At 41.6% G+C, this 25,624-nt stretch overlaps 1 protein-coding gene and 3 non-coding genes across 4 annotated transcripts; all 4 read right to left on the bottom strand.

The window, feature by feature from the left end:
• Window positions 1-200: 200 nt before the first annotated feature.
• WDR43 (WD repeat domain 43) lies at window positions 201-25,540 on the bottom strand. Its single transcript, XM_064647998.1, has 18 exons — window positions 25,305-25,540; window positions 20,592-20,726; window positions 17,976-18,097; window positions 12,779-12,899; window positions 11,466-11,605; window positions 10,860-10,962; window positions 9,753-9,817; window positions 9,211-9,382; window positions 8,622-8,708; window positions 6,672-6,803; window positions 6,105-6,242; window positions 5,216-5,302; window positions 3,800-3,831; window positions 2,925-2,988; window positions 1,914-2,027; window positions 1,417-1,486; window positions 739-794; window positions 201-641 (listed from the first exon to the last, which is right to left on the bottom strand). The coding sequence occupies exons 1-18, from the start codon at window positions 25,497-25,499 to the stop codon at window positions 522-524; spliced, it is 1,953 nt and encodes a 650-aa protein (XP_064504068.1). The 5' UTR covers window positions 25,500-25,540; the 3' UTR covers window positions 201-521.
• On the bottom strand, window positions 7,768-7,846 carry LOC135412534 (small nucleolar RNA SNORD53/SNORD92). Its single transcript, XR_010429730.1, has one exon. It is a non-coding gene; the product is annotated as a small nucleolar RNA SNORD53/SNORD92 (small nucleolar RNA).
• Window positions 11,262-11,345, bottom strand: LOC135412537 (small nucleolar RNA SNORD53/SNORD92). The gene has a single exon (XR_010429733.1). It is a non-coding gene; the product is annotated as a small nucleolar RNA SNORD53/SNORD92 (small nucleolar RNA).
• Window positions 17,486-17,563, bottom strand: LOC135412536 (small nucleolar RNA SNORD53/SNORD92). Its single transcript, XR_010429732.1, has one exon. It is a non-coding gene; the product is annotated as a small nucleolar RNA SNORD53/SNORD92 (small nucleolar RNA).
• Window positions 25,541-25,624: the final 84 nt, after the last annotated feature.

The raw sequence follows: 25,624 nt of genomic DNA, 5'->3' as shown, positions 1-25,624 counted from the left end.
GGGAAGAAAAGAATTTCAGTATAGAATTTAAATATTACAAAAATATCTTTTTTTTTCTTTTTTTTTGTTTCCTTTAAAAAAAAGCCAACAAAACAGCAGGATGCCCACTTGCTATTTGCTAACTGAAGCACGGAAAGAAGGTATAGACCAGTTGTCTTTGATCCTTGAATATCTGAAACAAATTCAATGTAAAGCTGAACCAAGTTTACCACACAAACAGTGGTGGCAGATTTATTTCATTTGAGATACAAATGCATGTCCACATGACAGGCATACTTTGACCATGAGGTGGAAGAAATGTTTCTATAAGTAAGCGCAGGGAAATAGGGCGAGAGAAGGCTGGCACGGTTAAACATTCTGGATTCAGAAATGCACAGTGCCCCACATGTGCCTCTGCACACAGGCCGTGCATGACTCTGCACTCCTGATATGCAAATACAGCATCTTTCAGCAACATGATCCAGAATTAAAGAGGTTGGTGGCCCACATGTTCAAACTGTTAAAATTATTCTTTCGTGCTGTTATTCTTCTTCGCTTTCATTTTCTGGTTCCAAATCAGAATCACCATTGATTTCCTTTTCAACAGTCATGTCTTGTTCATCAGATTGCTCCTCTTTTTCTTCATCTTCATCCCAGTTTTCCTGGGGAAAAAAATAAAACAGAAATGTTTGAACCTTTGTCGGTCACACCATTTCTGTTACAAGCAAATGGGAGAAGATGTGGTCCAGCTCCACTTACATCCGAGTCTTTATCTGCAATCATCTCATCATCTGAGCCTTCCTCCTCCGAGGATTCTGCAAAGAGAAAACAAAATCTCAGTTTGGAGAACAGGCTTTTAAATTGTGCAAATAAGGCCCAACCCCACATGCTGCCAAGGTCTTCAAACTGTTCTATTTCAACTCCAAAACTAATTCTACCTCGAGATGAGGTAATCAACAACAATTAGGAACAAGTCACTTCCGTTATGCATTTACAGTGTGAAGACAGTAGGAAAAAAGCCAAACTGGAAGTGTACATGCACACACATGGACATCCACTACATTGATGTCTCGCTGTCTCAAACGTAGAAGTGCCTTGACTGTATCTACCTTAGAAGAAGGGCAGGTAACAGCAGAAATTTGAGGTTGCCAGATAAGTTAAAGCAGCATACTGAACTTCCAAGTCACTGATATCTTCATTTGTGAAGCAGGGATGGAAGGGAATTAAAAGAGATAAAAGGAGGGGAAGGAAGGAACAACTAGCTGCAAGATGTCCCCATCATTAGCCACAGATTCTACTGCCATGGACATCCCACAAAACCTCTCTATTTGCAGCCTGTACTCTGGTAGATAAGCAGAAGAGCATGATGAACAGCCACCAAGTGCTGGATGTCATGTGAATTCAGGAGCTGAGTCACACTTAGCATACAACACTTACCATCCTCATAGACCAGCTTTGCAGTCTGATTAACCTCAGGTACATCCTGAACTGCTTCTGATGCTGCAACCTGAATGGAATTTGAAGATTAGCCTTAGAGGAAATCATATACTTCAACCTTAAAAGGCAACAAGACTCATAACAATTTAAATGAAGTTTACATCAAGAGTGACACACATTAATTCATTTACAGTAGTAGTTTAACAGACAAACAAGTACAAATGACAAAGTCAAATTTGAGAGGCATCTGCTCTGAAGTGCGTCCCATTTATACCCCTTTAAAACTCTATGGGTCAATAGTCACATTTGGCACGACAAAACGTGTAACACTTCCAGAGAGCACAGGCTGACAGGACAGTCCATTAAGTGTAGTGACTGACATCACCAGTGTCGCTGTACAGTTCCCAATGACAGGTCCCATCAGATGCAATCACAACAGGAGGTGAAGTCTGCAAACAATACTCCTGCACATCCCATGTTATTTAGTTGAAGCTCACCTGGCTGGCAAGAATGAAGAGTCTTCCGTGCAGACGGGAAAGCTTTTGCAAAGTTTTTACTCTGCTCTCCATTAACTGGTATAACATTCCCAGCTGAGGAATAAGGTCTGGCAACTTCAGAGAAGAGAGAGATGAAAAAAATATGAAGCTGTTAACCAACACATCCCAAACATCTTTTTATCTTAAACTACCTCCCTGTGTTTGGGGCAAGCAACCCTTGCTCACATTATTCTAAACACAAGGGAGAGTTAGTGTTCACAGAAATCACCTGTAGCCTGATCAGTCAACACTTGGCCATGTTTAGAATATCATCTACTTTCAGAAAGTGGCAATTCTTACACTACTCCTCTGCACAGTCACTGCCATACGCAGGTGTCGAAGCACTACTCAGAAAGCTGTGTAAATGGGAAGCAAACATACACCAGTGAACAAATGCAGCCTCAGCAACATGTGCAAGTTCTGAAGCTCATCAATCCTATAATAAATGGGACAAAGAAGTGACAGTGCCAAAAATGCCTTTTTCTTAACCCAGCAAGCGTGCTGCATCAACCACCTGTAAGGCAAGGCTGGACTTCAATGCAGAAGCTATGACATTACTTACTGCCCTGCCACCTTTGGCACACCTTTACCCCATAGATCTAGCCATGCCCAAGATAGTCTCAGGATGAGCATTACAAGAGCAAAGAAAATTTAGTTATGTAAGATTTAGTGGCACAGACTACATTACTCTTTGATGGTAATTTTGTTCCCTCTCACAGGTGTGACATAACTTATCTTGGCCTGACTTTGGGATGGCTATAATTATGTCATGAATGACTGAGACAAACAATTTATCTGCAATGTGTAGTAATTCGGCAAAAGTGGCAGAAGTATATCCCTCTCTGTACATTGATTTGGGCACTGCTACACATGGAGAGCAGGAGACAGATTCTTGAAGAAAGAGTATACATTTATTTAAGCCTTTAAATCTAGTTTTATTTAAGTGCATTTCCATTAATGTAAAATACTTACTGTGGAAAGGTAGGATGCATGTAGGGTAAAAACAGACTTCAGCCATCGAACCATTAGTGAGGCACTGGAAAAAGTAAATTAATTGTATCAAAGAGATACTGGCTGAGAGACACTCATTTCACATTCTAGATGCTAAACAGCTCTATATAAAGTGTTCCTTTTTCATTAGATAAAAAGATAAATGCAGATGGAAATGTAACAGTTTGGCTATCCAGAATGAGATATATCAGTGCTAGGAAAAGAACAGACACTTCACTGAGGGACTAAACTAGACGTTTTCAGGGGTCTGTGCTTCTGACATTTTTTATGGCAGGTCTCAGTGAATAAAAGATCAAAGCATGCTACCTTTTGTCCACCTCCAATGAGGAAATTTATATTTAGAAAAATAAAACCAAAACCAAACCAACCTAACCTCCACAATTCAGAACAGCTAGTCTCAGCAGAGCTGTCCTTATGGCAACATAAGATGGGGGAGAAGCTGGTTTTGTTATTAAACAAAATAGCAAGAGAAGTCTAAATACATTTCATAACTACACTTAACAAGCTGATAATTAAATTGAAAATCTGACAGCTATTTTATCTTACATATTGATCAGGTTCACACTGTCAGCATTTGAGGATTTCAGTTACATTCTCGGGATTACACACTTATTTCAGGTATCCTTTTCCCTTTTTAATTTCACTTCAGCCATCCTGAGAAAGCCTTAATAAAAGTTCCTCTTTACACCCACAATCAGGTGAGAGTTTTTACCTCCACATGCTGCAGTTTAATTACAGTTACTGTGGAAGTCAATCACATAGGTGGTGGGAGGAACCCTAACACACACGCACACAGAAAGTTTCAGGTGAATTACACTGCAGTTGAGTTGTCTCACCTGTATGGGTTGCCCTGCAATCTCTTCGTAAGCTAAAAGGACAAAAAATAGTCAGCAATAAGTAACAAACAAACATAATGAGTTTAAAACCCCAACATTACAACCATGTGACAGCCCCAATACTGGGGCAGAATGTTCACCAGACATCTGAAGTTTGCTAGGATTAACCACAGCCAGGCTCCAGAAAATTACACTGCTGGCTCTACCATCCTGTAGATGGGCTGATAACTCGCAGAAGCTGAGTTTCATGACTACAAGAAAGCTGTAACTCTTAAGAGGCAAAATATTCAGCAAAAGCAAATGCTGAAATAAGTTAGAGGGAAATCCTTTTTTTTATATGTTTTTGAGTATCTGCTTAGTAAAGCAGTTGTTATAAGGTGGACGATTTGGGGAAACAAGTGAAGTTAGTATCAGGTAAAGGCCATTTCCCAGAACAAATCTCAAGCTTTGGGGAAGGCAGTTACATGAAGGTCTGTCCACCAGATTATACAGTCAAACATTTGCACTGAGATTCCCTGACAAAGCTCCCAGGGAAGACACGCTGCATTTCATTAACGTAAGCCTAAGGAAGTGCTGCAAGACTACACATTCAGCACCAGGACATCTGCATAATTCAGTTAAGATCAGTACCATAAGTAAAAATTAAATCTTATTTGTGGCCAGCACATTAAAATACATAAGAAATCTAACCACTAACTTATGTTATAGATGTCATTCACGTAACAAGAGCAACTAATCAACATTCAGTTTAAAAACTCATGTGTAGTTAAGGCTAATCATAAAAATATTTCTGTCCAAACACAGATTTTATTTAATATCACTGAATAAGCAGTTCAGAAGCCTTTTAAAATTGCTACTAAATGATGTTGCAAAGCTTAAGTACCGCAGCAGGGCTTCTGATTATCTTCAAAACAGGAAAGGAATTACCCCTCATTTTCCAAGTGTCTTGTAAACTCACTGTTCTAAGTAGGCATTCTATTCTTCTTCCTCTCACGTGAGTATCCAGCATATTTATGCTCATATAGCTTGCTCTGGCTAGCACTGCTATTTTCACACTTCGAATTATCATCCATGTTAGTAGTTGAAAATAAGATGTAATGGCAATTGTTTGCCATGTGCTAAACATCCTTTCGCTTAATCTCTTCCATTTCTTTTTCCCACATAATCATTTAAGATATTATTACATGATCTAATGCTCCTCCTATCTTTGACAGCGGCACTTGGTCCTTTGATTAAGCTTCATCCAAAAAAGACAAAGAGTGTATCAGAGATAAATTAAGAAACATTTCCGACTCATTAAAAGTACCAAACCAATTTCTTTAGTAAAAACAAAGAGACATATCTTGGATTTTCCCCAGCTAGAATGCAAACCACATGTGGCTTGCAGGACAGTACAAGAAGATCAGTCTCTCCTACCTCATGCAGCAGTGGAATGACAGCATATATAGGCATTCTGGCTACTGTGTTCTTTACTATATTTTCCTTTCTTGTATTAAGCACTTTCTGTTAAAGTGAAAAAATACGATTAGAGAATCATTCAGATCCAACATGCGTACAAGCAATCAGCAAAATCAAAAATTCCTGCTTTAAGTCTCTTTTTCTACTCCACTACCTTTGTATGGTAAGATTGGACAATGAGCAAAAGATAGGATGAGCAAAGGAGTTCCATTTTCCAAGTCAGCTACAATTAACAAAGTAAGACACTCAATTAACCCATTTAAAACAATCTGCCAGTGCCTCCAGCCCACCTGTCCCATGTTAGAAATGATGCATCACAGGCACATTAAAATTTCTCTTGATATTTTCTGTTTGACTTCTGTAAATAAGTGCCTTTCATCAGCATCAGTGACAAGAAATTTCTATTCGGTGTCAAAATCTTAACATTTTGGTGCCCCAGTACTTTTATGTCCTCCCAGTCCAAGTGCAACAGCAAGCTTTTCAAGTGAAACTGTTGTCTTCAATGCATTTTTCAAACAGTATCTACTTGAAAACTCAGGAGACTAAACAACAGGTTATGCTCCAGCTCAAGCTAAAGGGAAGATCTGAACTGTGACATAACAAATTTATCATAAAAGAAGTGCCTCCTAGTTCATGGACTGACTCAGAAGGCAAGGCAGATAAACAACAAAAAAATAATACTGCCACTATAATTCATAATACCACTGCCTTGAGCAGCAAATCAGCAAAAACCAGCTGGGAGAAACAACAGGATCTTGACCGTTCAGCCTCCCCCAGCTTTCAGGACAGCTCCCCACAAGCCCCAGTGAATACACTGAACAGCAAACACTGAGCTCGCAACACTTACATTTAAGATTTCTGCATCGTTGCTTTCCAAGCCCTGAACCAGCAGCACGGCTAAGCTGTCTGTTTGTGGAAGGCCACCTGGAGTTTTTACTTTGCTCACATCAATATCCAATGCCCCAAGGCGCTCCTCAATGCTCTCCTGCACACGAAAGGAAAATAAGGGCGGTGCTGCTTCAGTGCTTCAGCTTCTCAGAAACATCAGCTGAAAACAAAGTACCTAGCTTACAGCATTCCCTCTAATTCTGATGGGAAATAATGTAAATTTTCCATAGTCTTTTAAATGTACTGATAGAGAATAGCATGAGAAAAGAAAAGAAGTTTTGACTGAAAGACATTAATATACCTTGGCAGAGACACAAGTGTGTGACAAAGTTCTGCAAAATCTGGCAAAACTATGGGCAAGGCACACAGAGTGAAGGAAATGTGTCTTCCATACAAAAAGATGGTATCATTAGCCTTTCTTCTATGCCAAACAAAGCAAATTCAAGTTCACCAAAAGAAGGCATAGTGATGATTTACGATTCTAGTTTCTCCCTTATTGCTGTGTTTAAAAGAGGAAGGCTTTTACCTCTGTCTCCCCTGGTTTCCTCTTGTTTTTCTTCTTCTCCTTTCCCGAGGCTGGAGTTTTGACAGCTGTACTATGTCCTGGAATGCCAGGCACTAGAACTTTGGTGTCCGAGTTCACAACAGGCGTCTTTACCTAGGACCGAGATACCACATTTGCATGAATTGCTAATACCTTGGGTTTTCTTCCAATTTAAAATACTAATTTTATTCAGAGACTCACACATACATGCTAAAACCAGCCTGACGCAACCCATCTTCTTGATATACTAGGAAAATGTGACATTTTTAAGAGCAATGAATAACCTCAAGTAACAGTCAGCTAATTTTCATAAGTAACTAAAGCAGAAGTCTCTTTGGAATCACCTGTGAATCATTTTTCTTACAAGCTTTTGCCATAACATTCATAGAACTACGCCTTTGTATCCAACAACAAATATCTGGACATTTGCTAGCAATAGATACCACGTGTACTAATAATAGTCAGCCCCATAAACCGCATGCAGATTAATTCAGCAGCCACTGGAAGGCAGTAACTGACCACAAAAAGCAGCACAATGTAATAGTAAAAGGTAGTTACTACTCATGTCAATCCCACCTATCTTCCTCTAGGGATTGCTCAGACACAGAACTCAGTTGTCTGAATTAGACTATGATGATGGTGACAAACAGAGCAACTTCAGGTTATACCAAGCAAGCTAAGGTATCATCTTCAATGAACACAAAGGAGATGGAATTTTAAAGGCAATATATTCAATAATCAAATGCTCCCCTGACCCACAGAGGATGTAAGGGAGCACGCAACTTCCAGAATATCAAGAATGCTACCAGCTACTTTGAGAACACTTTTTAACCACAGCACTTCTGTCCAGGCCTTTGTACCTACCCAAACTTCTGTACTTGTGGAAGCCCTGCTGGGTGCCCACTGAAGCGATACAAATATAATCTACTACAGTGAGCAAAGCACCTTCCATACGCCGTGTGTAAAAGTCAAAAAAATCCATCTTCTGGCTCAAGAATTTTAACACAGAACAGCAATGGTGTTAAAATACTGCCCCCTTTGCTCACCACACTCATCACTGACCTTCTCCCCACACGACATGCTCAGACAGCCAAGAGAAATGCGTCTTCACTGGAATTCAGCAAAAAGCGAAACCAAGATGGGTATCATCACTGCATGCCAGGGAGTTCCTACACCTCTCACTGCCATTCAGCTCTGCTACCCACCAGCTCCAGGGCTGAGGAAACAGCACAAAACCCCGCCTGGCTGATGGAGCACCAGATCCAGTAGGTAACTTTAGGGTCAGAAAAACAGCGCTGTCTGCTCACTTCACTGATACTCCAAGCATTTCACATCTTCAAGGCCTTGAATATGCACAATGATTAAGAATTCCACAGCCTGTCTCTAAACACCCAGGGGATCCTGCATGAGAGAAAACAGTGGCAAGTGGCCTCAGTGGACACTGCTGCCATCCATGTAAGTGCCAAGCTCACATTCCCAGGTCCCTGTGAGTAGGAACACATAAAAGCCACATCAAGAAAGAGCCAAAAGGATGTGCCCTTTAAGGTTCCATTAAATTGTATTTAAACTCTGAAACAAAGCCATCCCACCTTCACCCCAAACCATTAGGGTCAAAGAGGCTGTACAAACCGACAGACTACAAGGGAAGGACTGATCTCAAGCAGAAAAACCCCACCAATCAGTCCTGTCTCTCAAGCAGACCTGCTGAGAACAGGAGGGTCACCATGTGCCCTCCCACGTGCCAGGATACACAGGAGCCACAGAGTTCTCTTTACGCACTCCTGCCTGAGTGCTACAGACATCTGTAGCTATCACTGCAGCTCTGAACAGGTCCATCCAGAAATCCAATCTTGTTTTAAGTGAGCAGTGAATTCTACCATTTCCAAAGTAAAACAAGAGAAGCAACAAAATCATATTTTATGCAAAACTCACCTTCGTTAGAGCAGCATCTGTTTTAAGTGACAACACTTTCTGGATGTCCCTTACTAAACATATGTGGGGTTCACTGGTGTTCAAAGACTAGAAGGACAGGAACAAAACCAGTTAATATATTTGACATTCACACCTGTGATTTATTATGCTACTTAAAGATGAGAACAAATTCCAGAGGTATAAATTAGAATGAACTTTTTTTTCACTCTACAACAGCAGCTTCTTTGCATATCTGCCTTTTGTTACCACATCTCTATGCTCTCCAAAGAAGTTCAAACAGGTAAAGTGAAACACTATTCAAACCAGTTTCCATGGCCTAACTCAGTAACAGCTGAAAAGGCAAGAAACAGCCAGCAGTGACATCAAGCTGTACTCCAATTATAAGAACGGAAGAATACAAATGACCTTTTGAAACAGCTCTGGGGCAACAGTCATAGTTCCCAAAAAAAGGGCGAGCAATATGTTTTGTATTGTTATATAATTTCAAAAAAGAAAAAATAAAAACAATAAACCCACAAATTTCTCCAACTGAGAGCAGTATGCAGTCGATATCAGAGAATCCAAACCCTCTCTGGTAAGTTTTACATACCACTTTCTCTATGACGGGCTGTGAGGTGTTTCCATACACCAGCAGCAGAGACTGTTTGTCCGTGCAAAACGCAGCTGCTAAAATAGGGACCGGTTTTGGTGTGGAGTCCCCGTCGTTTCCAGGTGTTGCTATCTGGATAGTACAGTTTGATGTTAAGGGTTTTTTGCAATAACTGGGGGGGAAAAAAAAAAGAAATTAAAAAATTTCAAGAGGTTTAGCTTGAACACTTCAGTATCCTGCACATGTGAGTACGTTTCATTAGCAGGTACTCAGCAAACTCAACCATTTTAAAGCTTTTACAGATGGCTAAGAGGCACAGACACACAAAATCTGGATTAAAGCCACACTTAATACTGAAGTGCAGCACAGTCACCAACAAATGAGTTCTCAAAAAATGAGTCCAGCAACCCAAGACAAAGAACCAGCTGGTTTGCAGCAGGTTTGCAGCAGATACAAGAACTTAAAAGCAGCAGAATAACAAAACTGAACTTTGCCTTACGGTGATCTTCCCAAAGATACCCCCAAGAGGAATACCAACTTACCCATTTAAGATATGTTCAAATAAATGCAACTGCCCATCCCTGCACACAACTGCTAACTTCACAGGCTGCAAGAAAGCACAGTAACAGAGTTTAATTAGATCAAAGGATAAACCTCCTGGAAGTACAGGACATCAAGGGACAGTTGCATGGCTACAATTTGACTTTTTTCAGTACCTAAGCACATTAAACTAAATCTGTAAGGAAGATCAAAAACATAACTCATGAACACTTAGCAGAACTATTAAGAGATAAAAATACAACTCATAACTGTACTTTACTGTATCACTACTAATACATGCCAATTTGAACAGTTTGCACACTAGCAGACGTGTCTAGAGGCACAGGCCTACAAAGGCACTGACACTGTAAATAGGCTTAGAGGAAAGAAACTGATTTGAGTCCTCTGAGCAATTCAATGACAGGGGTACATTATGGAATACTCTCCAATACATGTAGTAAGAGGGAACAACTGGAAACATTAGAAAAAGAAAGCATGAAATACTCTTGAGAAACAGAATCTAAAGACAGCAGGAGAAAAAATGTTTTAAATAATTAATGAAACGGTTTGTTAACATGTTTTACATGCACATATTTTTCATAAGGCAATTACTTAGAAAGATTTGTCCTTGCTAAAACTGAGACTTGGGCAATGCACATTGCTACTTTAACTCATTAAAGGCTAGTTAATTCCAAATGCAGTTACACTGCCAAAATCACCTGAAATCATAAACAAACAGGACATACTCAAAACAGATTTTTAGAAATAATCTATTTTGTGGGTTTTTTCGTGCCAAGTTCTAACAACCACTTTGATTAATAACTTGTTCTAAATAGGAAACAACTGACATTTCCACCATCATAAACAAAATTTCTGAGAAAAACCACTGAATTTGCATTTAGTAGCTTTGATAAGGAGTATTTGAAACTATCAGCTTTATAAATGCACCTGTAATAAATATTCTTATACACGTGAATTGGCGTTTAGACCTCATCTCTGCCTAACAGAACCTAAAATACAAACAAAGCTTCTTTCTTTAGAATCTTAAATGGAAACTGATATGATAACTGAAAATTGTTGAACACACGGTTACAGACTACTGCTCCTACCTCTTCTTTGACTTCTGATACAGTCAGGTCAACAAAAATTGGTTCATCTGTTACTGCAAAAGACATCACAGCATTCTTTTCTTTTCTATCTGACCTGATCTGCCTGGAAGACATGAACAGTACACGTTATGTAGCATAGCACAAACAGGACTCTGTACTTGACAAGCAATATAAATCCTATAAATCACTAGCAACTGTGGTAGTATCTACCACATCCAAAAGTATCCTGCTGACATTTCAATTTTCAGCTTAGAATATTTTAACTTCCAAGTGCAAAGTAACTCCCAAGTGAAATTGAGCAAAAAAACTTCACATAAACCTTACAATAAGTGCAAAGAGCAAGGAATTTTATTACACAGTATGTTCTGGCACACAATGGTGATACAAATGGCAACTGGAAGCATGCTCAGACACAGCCAAGGAAAATCACGTCTTCACCCAACAATCAGTGAGTCGAAACCACCATTTAAGAGATCATCACTGCATTTTTCCAGAGTGCCCCTTCTGCTTCACCTTCTGTTTAATCAGAGTTCAGAACACACTTGGTAAGTCTATGCTCAATACTGATCACAATTAAAAGTCACAAATTATGAAAAGCTTACATACCATACACTCAATAATCGGTCGTGTATGGCTCCAGACAAGAAATAAAGTCCTGTAATCCCATCAAAAGGTATACTTTCATTCATAGGTTTCACTGTGGTAAACATTAATGATGACACTGATGTAGCATGGCCTGTGAAATGCTAAGAGAAAAAACAGGATTTTTCAATGATTGTCATAAGCAGTCTTACTGCAAAAACCAAAACATTAGTTAACAAAGAACACTAGGAAAGATTCAGGTGTCAACAAGACAACACAGTGGTGTCTTTTACTAGTGATCAACTTCCTTGCATTTCTGTATGTCTGGCCAGATATTTATCAGCATTTTAAAAGTTAAATGGGGAATCAAAGGCAAATCCACTGGGACTAAATCCATGCAAACAAAATCACATCCACCTGTACTACTGTTTCTGTCACAAAGCACTCCCCTCTGCCCCCACAGTTTTACACTTCAACTTTTACAATGAAACTAGATTCTTAGTTTCAGTCTCAACCTTAAGAACGGACACACAGACGTGCTGACACACTAAGTCTGTGCAACACACCACCTGCAGGACCCCCCCCCCCCCCAAAAAATGGTTCTTCAATCTACTTCTGCAAATAGTGGTTTTGGTCATCATAGGATGCAGACATACACAGTAGTTGCCATGAGCCAGCAAGACCACAGTAACAGCACATGTGCACACACTCACCTGACAGCAAATACCAGGAAATTCAGAGGCCAGCTGTGTCCTATCTGCTGGCAGGCAAGGGAACATGGCTGCATTCAGGGATCACCTAAAGCCTGGCTATTTGCTCATGTCTGAGCCCTGCCCAGGGAACAAGGATTTCACTCCTATGCCTCCTATGCTGTTTTAACAGCAAAACTGATAATGCCACCACTTACATGAAGTTTAGCAAGGAAACCTGAAGGCTTCATGGAGGGACTCATGTTACAAGTCAGGGAGCTCACAGACAAACCCAAGCCAGCAGTAACTGATACAGTGGCGAACTAAGTTCTCCTGCCAGAAAGGTATCAGGCAGGGAGCCAGTGAAAAAGGACAGCATCCATCTTTCTCCCACAGGCTTGAGAAAGGGTGCTAGTAGCATGCCCAGGAACAGGAATTTAATGTCCTCATTCAACTATCAGGAAGTTGAAACTACAGTTTAGGGTATCATCAGAGCAAAAGCTTCCAGAAATCCTGAAACTGCCAATTGTCTCCTCATACACAGTGAAACTTTCCGATGTCCGATCAGAGAACACTTGGTAAGTAATGTCACCAATCAAGAAGGGTATTTTTTTGCATCTGTTTTAACAGAGGTCCAGAGGTACTTACTCTGTAGACTTCTTTGGTCTCCAAGTCCCACAGTTTTATAGTTCTACCGGCTGACAGCAGCATTTTTCCATCTGGACTGATGCATAGACAGGTGACACTGCTATTGTCGCCTTTCCACTTACTAGAATTTGGATGGAGGGGTTTTTGTACAAAGGGAGAAAGATGGAGAAACAGAAAAAACAACATTCATTAGGATAATCTCAAAATGCACAACCACTATGACGGAAAATTTAAGGCAAAATTTAAAAAATAGTAATTTTAGCAGTCAAAGATGAGGTCAAGGCTATGCTGCTTCTGCATTTTGCAGAATTGGTTTACAAAAAACTGCAACAACTCAATAATATAAAGCTATTTAATACTGAACTGTTCCTCTCTCAAAGTTCTCTGCTACTGAAAATAGGGCAAAAAGAGCCATACCATTTTCAAGACTCCTTTGTGCACCATAATCCCAAAAGCTTACACCAATCCATTCAGAAAGGCCTTCTGAACACTAAAATTCAGAGTTTCAGAGCCCATTCAGTTCCTGCCTGGCTCTCCTCCCAAGGCTGTCAATGTCACTGACAAAAACAAACTTCACCCTAATGGTCTGTTGTCCAAAGCACTATTTAAAAATAATTAAAAATAAAGTTAAAAAGGGAAAAAATAAAGATGGTGTCATGAAAAGCTTGAATCTGCTTTGAAGGAATACGAATACTACACGTTGCTCACAGGACAAAATTGCAAGGAAAGCATGAACACAAACCCTTTACAGTTTGGACGTAGCCTGCAACACACCACATTCTGATTGTAAACAGCTGTTCTGGGAATACCTCCAAATAACTTTCACATGCCCAAGCAATGCCTCTCCTGTCTTCCAAAACAGAGATCATTTGCTGTATCACTTTTGATAGAAGCTGAAACTTTTACAGCCCACAAACCTGACAAACAGCATTACACCTTACAGAGAGTATGGCATGATTTTGTGTTCTTTTCCAAAGAAGAGGTCAAGACTAAGAATTTCAAACCATTTAATAATCTAAACCAAGAAGGTATTAAATGTACTAAAAAGACGAGACTGGAGTAGACTGCAGAGAATATAAGACAGAGCAAAAATCTGTTGGTTTTCAGTTTGGATACTCTTCATATAATTTTAACAGGAAAGAGTTTTAAACAGGATCTCATAAAACAAGAAGCTGCATAAGATGTCCAGAATGCCTCTGGCAGTAGTCAGAGTACTTAAGACATGAAAAAGCTACAGAGAAACAAGAAGTCATCCAGAATGTTTCACACTACCTCTCTACAACACCTTATCTTGCCTCTCTCTCTTCCCCAACAGCTTGTCCCTCTGCCAAAGGTTTCATGTGTGCTGCACAGACCTCCTGAAGTGGCCCTACGGAGTACTCCTACAGTAATTAGAAAAGTCAAGACTAAAGGCATACGGTTTCTATTCCCTGTCTAGCAGTCCACACCTCTATAGAAACATGTCTAGAAGCCTGCAAATGAAAAAAAAAAAAGAGGTTGAATACTGCTTCTCTATGCCAGGAGCAACCATCCTGATTTCTCTGTGGGTTATGCAAATACTAATTTCCAGGTCCTGACAAGTGTTAAAGAACGCAAGCACTCACGTGGACATTGGGCGTAAGCAACTATTACAGATATTTGTTCCTTCTAGTAGGTAAAATTTTAAGAGAATTGTTTTCTTCTACTCTTTCCAATTTCAGCCACCTTAGGTATGACTCATAATATTATCAGAGAAAATCTTGATATAAAAGCCACGATGTTATACGGCTCGTGTACTTTTAATCTATACACTCCAGGACTTATTTTCTGTTGCCATCTTTAAAATGAAAGAACACAATGCCTCTAGTTACATTTCATAACCACAGCCTCCCCCTCCGTGGTCCCTGGTATGGGACAGGAGCAGAGTGAAACACCCAAGAAGAAGCATGACAGCAGAAATTCTCACGCTTCCCAAGAAAGCGGCATGTCTGGGACCCATCTCAAGTACTTGTACATGAACACACACACTGTGCAATACAAACAGACTGAATTAGATGTCCATGGGCAGCTTCAGAGCTTTGACCTCACTGGGCTCACACAGAACAACAGCTGGATGCCTTGCAAGACAAGGATCTTTACAAAGGCACTTCAGGAACAACATGCCAGGAAGGCAGAGAAGAGGGGGGTTTCTCCACATAAAAAGGTAGCATGAATGCACAGAGCTTTCCTCTGAAACAGGCAAAGGGCCACTGCAGAACTTGCAGGTATGAGAAGAGATCAACAAGGGAGCAGTGGTGCACATCTGTTACAGACTGTCCAATAAACAAGAAATTGATAAATCTTTGTAATCCCAGGCCCTGGCTCTTTTAATGGGCTTTAACCACCCCAGTAACTGCTGGAAGGGCAGCACAGGAGTGCACATGCAGTCCAAAACTGCTGGCAAGTGCTGAAGACCTTTTCTTGATGCAAGTGCTTCACAGCTGTACTATGAAAGGTGACTTTTACTGGATCAGCCACTCAAAAGGGAAAAAAAAAGCACGACAACTTCCAGCTATAGCAACCACAAGACAATGGAATTCAGGATCCTAAAAAAACAAGAGCAATATAAACAGCAGAATTACAATGCTGGACTTCAAAAGAGCAGACTGCAACTTATGCAGAGAACTGATTGGCAGGATCACACTGGTTGGCTGCCCTCAAGCAAAAAAGGGGCCCAAGAAAGCTGGTTGTTCTTCCAGGATAACCTCCTCAAAGCAAAAGAAGGGTACCCTCCAATGAGCAGGAAATCACCAGATACTGCAGAAGGCTGGCTTGGCCAAGTTGGTAAGTCCTGACTCAACTCAAAAGAACAAAAAAAGAAGTATGCAAAAGGTGAAAGTCAAGATAGATTACACAGAAGAATACAGAAATATTGTCCAGGCATGCAGCAACAGAAAATGCCAAAACTTAGCCGGTGTTCAAGCCTGCAGGGAATATGAAGGCCAACAAAAGGACACCTACACACAGCACATCAGCAGCAGTAAGATGATGATTGAGGATGAGCTGATGCTGAATGGTGTAGGGACACATTCAGTACACAGAAAAGGCCAAAGCACTGAAGGGCAATGTCTTGCAGGCCTCCCATGTTCTTGAGCTTTTGCCAGAGTCAGAACTAGCACCCACTATAGTGAAGGGACATCAAACTAGGGATCACAGCATTAAATTCTACACATGTGACTCCGTAAGATTGAATGGGATGCATCCAGAACTCCTAAGACCCTGCTACCATTTTGAGTAGTCACACAGGCTCAGGAAAAATTTCTGATGACTTGGAAAAAAAAAGAGAGGAGACAAAATATATCCACAGAAGGCGAATCCAGGAAACAACAGGGAAGGTTATACAACAAATACACCTGGAAGCCATTTCCAGGCACTGAAAGGTCAGAAGAGTCACTAGGCACATCCAGCATTGATTTATAAGTGGCAAATTGTGTCTAACCAACCTGATTGTCTTCTTAATGAGACAACTGTCTTGGCTGATGGGAAGAGAGCCACGAATGCCATTTAACTTGACTTCAGCAATGCTTTTGACAATGTCTCACATAGTATCCTTGCAGCCAAATTGGAGATACAAAGCCTGAATGGATGGGCTCTAAGGAGGGTAAGATCTGGCTGCATCACTGAGTTCAAACAGTTGTGATCGTTGGTATGAAGACCAGCTGGTGGCCAATTACTGGTGTCACTAAGGACATCCCAATTCTGCTTAATATCCTCTGTAGTTGCCCAGGTCTTCATTAATGATCTCAAAACAGGACAGAATCCACACATAACAAGCTCACATTCAATACCAAATCAGGGAGAGCAGCTGATATCCTGGAGGGCAGGGCTGCTACTCAGGGGCATCTCAGCAGGCCTGGGAAGAAACAGGCTGTCAGAATCTCAAAGCTCAAAGGAAAATGTAAAGTCCTGCAGGTGGGATGGAAAAACCCCAGTACAGATGGCTGGGGACAACTGGCTAGAAAGCAGCTCTGCAGGAAAGAGGCCTGTGGTCCTCAGTCAAGCTGAACATGGGCAAGTAGGGAGTCCTTGTGGCAATGAGACCAACTACATACTGATTTGCATTAGCCACAGTGTCAGCAGGTCAAGGAAAGTGATTCCTCTGCTCTGTGTAATTCTTTTGAAACTGCATCTAAGCACTGCATCCAGTCTGAGGCAGTACAAAAAAGTCACTGACATAGTGGAGTAAATTCAATGTACGGCCACAAAAGCAGCTTAGGGACTAGAGTACATAATGGAAGAGGGAAAGATGAGGGAACTAGGTGTTTTTAACCCTAAAAAGAAAAGGCTAGAAGGAGATTTTGCAGCTGTCTTCTGGTACTTTACGTCAGTGTCTCAACATAATGCAATCTAAGGATGCATGCCTTTTTTAGGGAAATCTAAGAGGCTTCTGACGATGGGCTGCCTGCAGCACTCATGCCAACCTTAACAGAACCAAGAGAGCTGCAGTAATAAAACAGCGGGAAATGTTAAGAAATGAAAATAAAATCAAGAGAAGGATCAATGGGCCATCACATACCAGGCTTTTATTGAAGAAAGATAACCAAGATCGTTAATAGAAATTTTGGGTTCTTCTTTAAAGTTTAAAAACAGGTTGACTTTATTACAAAAGAAAGTAATTGCCCACAACAGACATCTTGTTACTCTGTACTAAGCTCTATTTTGCTCAACAGTACTTTCAACAGTAGCAGCCTGCTCAGACAGCCAAGTGGAACTGTCCCCACTGCACATCAGTAGTGAGCGAAACCAAGTGGGTTATCATCATAGCAAGGCCCTTTGAGCAAAGCCAGGGGCATGTAACAGGTTTAAATGGGATAAATGAGGTCTTACAGTATCTGCTGCACTCTATTTTCGAGGATTTTATCTAGAACTTAGATTTTTCATCATTTAGAGCAACTTTTAGTCTTTCAGTCCCACTAAAAGTTAGTGTGGAGGGAACCAAATCCCTCCCAATTTCATCTAGTCCTTCCAATACACAGAGGATGACAATTACTCTTTCATCCCTCAATAAAACCACTTCCAATCTCAGAAAAATAATGGCCAACAGTCAATTCTGCACAGTGGGCATGAAGCCTGGATAGCAGAGTGCACCACTTCCAAAGGGGCCTCATTAAAACCTGCAAGGGAGGAAATACACAAAAGTAAGTGCAAACAAATTTGACTGAAAACCAGCATCACTCACCATTTTACTTTGCAGGTCTGTGTGTTCCATTCCACAATGTGTTTGTCCTCTGAACAGCTATACAAGCAGCAGTTGTCTTGATGCCATCTTACACAGTTTACTCTACTGTCATGACCACCATCCTACAAAAGGTAAGAGTGTCAACTCACTGACGTATCTTGACTACTGAGTCTTCCCCACTCCAACAATGTGAATAAAGTGCTCTTTCAAGAATTAAATTCAAATCATTAGCAACTTGAAGAGTGTGTGTGGTTTAAAAGACCAATATACATATAAATTTATACAAATTAAAGATATTTCATATTTTGATACATACACATAAGTATTTTGGCTTGGTTTATTCATCCTACAGAGGACGAAACTGAGGGTAGACCTCATTGTGGTCTACAGCTTCCTCACAATGGGAAGTGGAGGGGTAGGCACTTATCTCTTCTCTGTGGTGACCAGTGACAGGACCCGAGGGAATGGCAGGAAGCGGGGCTGGGGGGCGGTTCGCTTGGATATTAGGAAAATAATCTCCAGAGGGTGGTTGGGCCCTGGAACAGGCTCCCCAGGGAAGTGGTCACAGCACCAACCCTGCCAGAGTCCAAGAAGCACTTGGACAATGCTTTCAGACACATGGTGTGATTCTTGGGGTGGCCCTGTGCAGGGCCATGTAGAAGCCTAGAAGAACAGGGGCTAATGTGTGTCTCAGACACCGAGAGCCATCAGAGAGCCATGGAGCCCACCAAGGATTGTTGGTAAGAGCACAGTGTGAGAAAGAATAGGATGTGGATGGAGAAGGGGGCCATGTGAAGGCAGCACTTTTCTGGGACAAACGTCCTTGTTCTGGCTCCTGGTAGTAAGCACAACACAGCACAGCCCAAGTGCGGGAATGAGGTCAAGAAGCAGGCACTGACTGATGACCAAAGGCCCACCTAGTAGGGGGGATCAAGACCATCAAAGATCCCCAAAACCCTCCAATCCATTTCCAGAAAGGTCTAGAAAAACAAACTGTACATGGTAACTGAACTGCACATAAAGTGAGAAACTTGGCTCCAAGGTAGGGAGAACTTGTGTATAAAAAAGGACCCCTGCAAAGCCCAAGTGGCACCCCCAGGACACTGGACACCCCATCAACTGGACTGATACTGGAGCCAGGACTGTTGATCCATCTTTTGCTCTTTCTCCCTCTCTTTAATCTCTTTCACCCTACTAGAAGAGACTAACTTATACTGATTTCCATGCCAAGTGTGTAATTTACTACTAAGGTTTTGTGGACCCTCTGACTTCTGTCATTCCTTTTCAACCACAAGCATCTCTGCACCTGCATGTTCCCTTCTTCCCTTTCAGGGTGAGATGCCACAGGAGAGGATTTGGGCCTTGGTGATCCCTGTGGGTCCCTTCCAACTCAGGATATTTAATGATTCTGTGATTTTTCTAGGACTTCAGAATTCACCAAAAAATTGCCCTGCCTATTTTTATACACACAGCCAAACAAGGCTAACAGCATCAAATTTACTCAAAGGAAAGGGTAGCACAGGCATCTTCCTGACAGTCATCTAAGTGCCTGCTTCCTTAAGGGCCCTCAGAAATGAGGAGCCTCCCCTTTTAGATCAGCATTCAAGAGCAAGCTACCATCAGATCACAAGACCCTATGGGGGGTATCACTCACTCCTCTTAATAACCAAAATCTTTGCAGCTCCATATATATACCCTTCAATCGTTTATGAAGATATTTCATGGAGTTTATAAAATTTCACTATTTGGACCACTAACAACCTGCTCAGACTACTCCCAGAAGTGTCACTGCAAATCAGCCTTGAGCAAAACAAACTACGTTGCAGAAAGATATTCTGTTCAATAAGGACAGCTAAAAGTAATGCCCCTTATTCTAATAACATTAGTAATCTTTTAATTTGACCTACCTATAAAAACAAAGTACTCATGAAATAACATCTGCTCCTACAGAAGAGCAGTCAGTGTTTTCAAACCAACTGAAACTAAATTTTAACCTGAAAACATCCTTATATTGCTCATAGTTTTCAAGTATAAATAGTTTTTCCATAAAACAGAGTTGATACTCATTAGCTACTGTGTTTTCTCTAAATTCATGTACATTTATCACTGTACATATAACTAACAGTTTAGAAGCAAAAGTATGCCCAAGTATTTCAAAATACTGCACAACCATTCATGTGGATTTATTTTGCTTGTTATGTAACCCAAGACTAAAGCCAAGATACTTGGAAGTAACAGGGACATTATCAATTGGAAAGGCAAAATGCAATTCAGTCTGTATCATTCATAAAAGATAATGTGCTTAGAGAGCTCTAAAGCTTCCACAAGGGAGGTAAGCTTATAGAAAAGTTCATCAGTGTGACACCTTCCCAAGCATTGGATGAGTAATGACCTTCTCTCCAACAATACCATGCAGCAACTGAGGGTATGACTCTTCCACAGAGGATTTAACTCACCAGGTTAGGCATTTCAATAATACCGTTATTTTTAATGCAAAATAACAAATCCATGGACAATGTTAAGATATTGCATTAACTTCAAAACTAGGATTTTTCAGTGTAAACTGGCCAAAACCATCAGTATTTAGTAGCACGTGATGAAGACTGTATTACTTACTAGCTTGCTCTGTAATTCTCCTTTTACTGTGCTGTACAACAAAATGCTACCAACTGCTGTACCAATAGCCAGGATATCTAACTGCTTCTCCACTTCTCCAACTTCAGACTTCCGTTTTTTCCTCTGAGGGCCATCCTGGAAAAAACAACAAAAAAAGAGAAACCGTAAAATGAATTAGTCTGAGTGGCTAATCACAGTGGTAAAGCAGAGGGGGAAAAAAACTTCCCTAAGTTTGAGACCCAGTCAGACACAAAATGAAGACACTGAAGTGCACAGAAGCCTAGAGATTCATGTTGTACCTCCGTGTACAAGGTAACAAAGTTGCTTTGAGTCACTTGGAAACATCTGTTGGAGGCCATTTTGCTACCCTACCAACCTTATCCATGAGGGGAGGAAATACATTCAAGTTTTTCACAAAGTTCCTGTCCCAGAGGCAGAAGTAAAGATTAACACAATCAGAACACTTCACCCACAAAATGGAAATGATTATGATCTTGTTTGTTTGTTTGTTTGTTTCTCAAAAGCTATTCAGAAGAGTCTTGCAAACATTAACTGTTCACAATGCTTCCTATAAAAAAAGTACTACTCTACTCCACAGAGGGAAATGACAGTACTTGAAAGTAAGTGCTCTGCCCAGGTCCTGTTGTCAGTACCAGAGGTCCTCCTACGATCAGGCAATTCTTAAATCTTCACTCCCTCGCTCTACAAGTGCTATCAGCCACTCCAAGGAGGGATTTTACTTCATCTCTCTTAACCAAAAGCACGTGACTGCAGCACATCACTGGGAAGGGGAAGAGGAATAAAACTGGCTCCTGCGAAACTAAAATAAAGAGGGCAGAAGAAGCCACTGCATTTAAGCTCACTGGGTTAATCCCACATAACTAATCACACACATACAAATCAAAAAAAGAAAATAAAAACACTGTTCAAAAAACATCTCTAATGCTATTGATAAGTTTTTTAATTGGACGTAAGTCTTTAATTGGAAGTAAGTCTTCCTACATTTGTTACATTGCAGCAAAGTATTCTCTCCAATTTCAAAATTACATGCAAACTAATGCTTCCTCTACACAACAGGTCTATTTGCACTGACAAGCAGCCAGAAGAAGCCAAAGGAGTCTGATATAATGTGAACAACCAGCTCTATGAAAGTTCCATGTGGTGTAGCTCATCTGCCTTACAACAGACATCACAGTGAACACACATAATCTCTACTCAGAACCAGACATACAATGACAATCGGGAATTTGGGAGTTTTCATCACAACCAAGATGTACAAGTTTAACAGTGCAGGATAAAAACTTTGGTTCTTCGAAGCATGACTTGCTTTTTCTCTGTATTTAACACAAGCACCTGCAAGGAAAAGCATCTTGGTTTAGGCCAAGAAATACCAAAATACAGATAACTTTTATATCAAAAGCAGGCTCTTGAGAAAAATTACACTGCAGTTTTTGCAAGTATTAGTTTAGGCTTCATCTTTCCTTGGAAAGAAAGTGCTTATAACATATTACAAATACAGATGCTGAGAAACCATCACAGTTGCAAAGCACAACCAAGTAAATCAAGCAGGTTTTAAGAGAATATATGAGGAAAGACTAAACTACTGGATTCTGAGGCAGCAATGACAACTAAGCTATTTTGAAACTGCTGTCTGACCTGCAAAGGCAAGGGCCAAAGAGAGTGGAGATGAAAGTACAATTTATGTGTTTTCTGGTACTTTTTAATCTCTTTATGTAGTTTTACTGATCACCCCACACACTCCCAGGGCAAAGCAAAATCACAATTAAGAAGAAATTTATTCTCTTCCCTTGCATAAATCTTTTAACTAAAACTTGTTCACCCTCCAGTCTGTTATGGCCAATTTCCCTTGGAACAACCCAAAGGTACACCAGAATTCCCACTAAAGTGCACAGTTATTTCCAGTGCCGAGAAAAAAGCAAGAGGCAGTGAAGGTTCCTCCTGAAGTCAAGGGTTTTTTTCACATGCATTTCTTTACTAACCATCCTTTATCAGCAGTATGAGTGAAGTATTTTGTCAGAAATTTTTGCATGAAGAAATGCCAGTGGAAAATTCAGACACCTGTTAATGTCTGAGATGATTTGAGAAAACACTCTAAGAACTATTAAAAAAAAAATCAATCAAACTTCTCTACCCAGCATTACATTAGTCCATAGACAGTCTGCCAACTGCAGTAAACATGCATCCATGTGGGATTCACTTATGGATCAGAGTCTTAAAAAGAAAAGCACACTGTTCTCATGGACAGGATAGGGGAGCTGAATTATACTAAGTATCCCTGTCATTTGATTTCTCTTTCCATTTCCATTTCTTTTTCTTTTCCATTTTTTATGGAAGCTCAAGCTTATTTAGAAATCCTTAAACTTTGCCTAAAAAAAGCAGTGTTTTAATTAGCAGAGATGGTTAAGGAAAGTTATTTGAAAAGGAACTGTGCATGCATTTTCCCCTAATGCTCTTACTTCACTAGGTAAGCCATTGACTTTTCTTTTTAAACAGAAATCCAATCTCTGCTGCTGTCATGTGAAATAAGGCACTTAAATCACCGAAATGGGGATAAATCTAAAGGTCTTGACAGTTCATGATGATGGAGCAGTTGCAGCTTGTTAGGAAGAAAGTGGAAGGTATTTTGAATGCTGGAGGTGCACTCTTGCACAAAGCACCACAAGGAGCAGCAGGAGATGAACACTGCACGTGGGAAGCACTGACACTGTGAAAGCACATGGGCAGGGAGCATCCCAATAAGCCACTCCTGCATCAGCAATTCCAGGGCCTGCAGTTCAAAACTTGATTTCCCCTGTAACACATGGCCTTCCTTAACATGGCAGCAGTCCAAAACATACTTACTTTAGGTGTCATTAGGCCAAACACCAGTTATAGATATCTACTGGCACAGTTTTACCCCTGAACACTAAATACTAGTACTCCTTAGACAGATGTCAATTCTCCAGCAAAAAATAAGACTAAGTAATGTCAGAAAACACACATTTAATAAATTGTATTTGGCAGAACCATCAAAGCTTTAGTTCTTCAGTTCAGTCTAAGGATAAACCAATGATTTACAAAGGTTTATGGCACCATTATTCCAACAAACAGTATATTTTCCAGCTCCACTTGAAAACATACCAACTTTCAAGGAGGGGACAGCACTCAAAATAGTGGATTAGAAAGCACTGAGAGGTGGCCAAATGGTGTCTGACGAGGTCCATTTTCATACAGCCCTAAGGTTAAAACCAAGGACCTGTGGGTTTCAGGGGTACATCTCTAGAAAAGGGGGTTGTTTTAAACAAAAGGTTTTAAAAGCCACTCAGAAACCTCCTGTGCTTGACTTACGGCACCACAGCAATGCAGTGTCAGCTTGAGTTTTACTCCACACAGCACAGATTAACCCCATTTTTACAAGCCAGTTTCAGTTTATTTAAGAGCAAAGAACCACCTCTACAGCTCTGCAACTAATGCACATATTCTTTTTTGCTTCAAAGTTACGTGACAGATGAACAGGCTCAGGCCAATCTAACCCTTTGTGCCACATTCTTTGCATGTCCTGGGAGCTCTCAAGTTCAGGAACTAAGTTGCTCAGCTGAGGAAAGTGAGACAACGTTGCTTTCCCTTGGGTTGGTAATCTATGTGTTACACGTTTTGAAATACTCTCAACAGTATTTTGAATACACTGAATTGCTGATGTACCAAAACACACTTTGAAAAGCCCTCCCTACTTCTTAGTGGACTTCACATACTTTTTTCAAGTGATACATCTGTTTTCCTCAGGAAATGGTATATTCTAGCTAAAGAAAATAGGATTACTTCAACATAAAGAGGATAAAAAGGTACCTCAGTATATACTCCAGATATTTTCAGGTTCAGTGTTCACCCGAAGTGAAGTTAACTAAACATTCATCAAGGGGGAGAACATCCAAGCTCTCTGATGTGTCCTGTGAACAAAACTACTGAATACCTTCTTGCAGGATTCCTGGGCTCAGAAAGATGCATCACAGATACCGTAGCAGCTTGCACGGGAGTACTTCCAAGGGTAAGGAAGTGTGGGAAGATAGTGCCTTTACTGGAATGTGAACTAAGTGAGCGCACAGAGCCGACCTGCTCTGGGGCACCACCTTTTCGACTAAGGCAAGGCACGCCGTGAAGTTAACATACCTTGCTCCTTTCAAGGAAGGCTTCTTCCGTGCAGGTTACACGAGAGGCAGATGGTTTTACACAGTCAGTGCTTCCGCTAATTTTTTTTCTGTTTTGTTTGGGTTTTTTTTTTTTAAAAAAAAGAAAAAACAAAACCCCCAAAGCCGCTTCCCCCACCAACACGTGAAATTTACCTTGTGCAGCGCCATCCGGGCCGGAGGATGGCGGGGGGGGGGGGGAGGGAGAGGATTTACCCCCCAAACCCGGGGCGCGCCACACGTGGCCATACCGCCGTGGGGGCGAGGGGGAGGACGGGCAATGTCCCTGCCCGAGCCCCGCGGGGCCCGCGGGACCCTCACCCCGGCCCGCCGCTCCCCCGCTCCCCGGCCCGCCCGGCCACATGGCGCCGGGAGGGCGGGGTGAAGCCGAGCGGGCCGCGGCCACGCGTCAGGGGCTGCGCTCGGGGTCTCCACCATCCCCACTCCTCCCCCCTCCAACACACACGCCATCCCACACCCCCCCCCCACACACACACCCCTCAGCGCTCCCCATCCCCTCTCCCCTCACCTTGCTGGGGATCTGCCTCCCCTCCGGCGGGGCCCAGGCCAGGCATGTGCAGGCGGCGCTGAGGTGCGCGGAGGGCACGTACTCGTGCTGCAGGCGGCTGCCGGCCGCGTCCCACACGCGGAGGCGCCCGTCGGGCCCGCAGGCGGCGAAGAGGCGGCGGCCGCGGGGCGAGAAGGCGCACGGAGGGGACGCCATGGCGGGCGCGCGATCTTCCCGCCCCCCCCTCCTTCCCTCCCAACCTCGAGCCGCCGAGCCCGCCCCCCGCGTGCTCGCCCCGCGCGCCTGCGCCGCGCGCGCCGATGACGGCGGACGGCGTCATC

The sequence above is a fragment of the Pseudopipra pipra genome, chromosome 3, assembly GCF_036250125.1.
Source record: "Pseudopipra pipra isolate bDixPip1 chromosome 3, bDixPip1.hap1, whole genome shotgun sequence".
Classification (NCBI taxonomy): Eukaryota; Metazoa; Chordata; class Aves; order Passeriformes; family Pipridae; genus Pseudopipra; species Pseudopipra pipra.
Note: the sequence above shows the minus strand (reverse complement) of the source record. Positions and strands in the feature narration are given on the sequence as shown.

Excerpts from the sequence above, each read along its gene's own strand:
- WDR43 (XM_064647998.1), bottom strand. The coding sequence starts at position 25,499 with ATGGCGTCCCCTCCGTGCGCCTTCTCGCCCCGCGGCCGCCGCCTCTTC. Across the intron at positions 10,963-11,465 it reads GACCGATTATTGAGTGTATG|GCAGATCAGGTCAGATAGAA; the intron begins GTATGTAAGCTT and ends CATGTCTTCCAG. Across the intron at positions 9,383-9,752 it reads TTTGAACATATCTTAAATGG|TTATTGCAAAAAACCCTTAA; the intron begins GTAAGTTGGTAT and ends TTTCCCCCCCAG.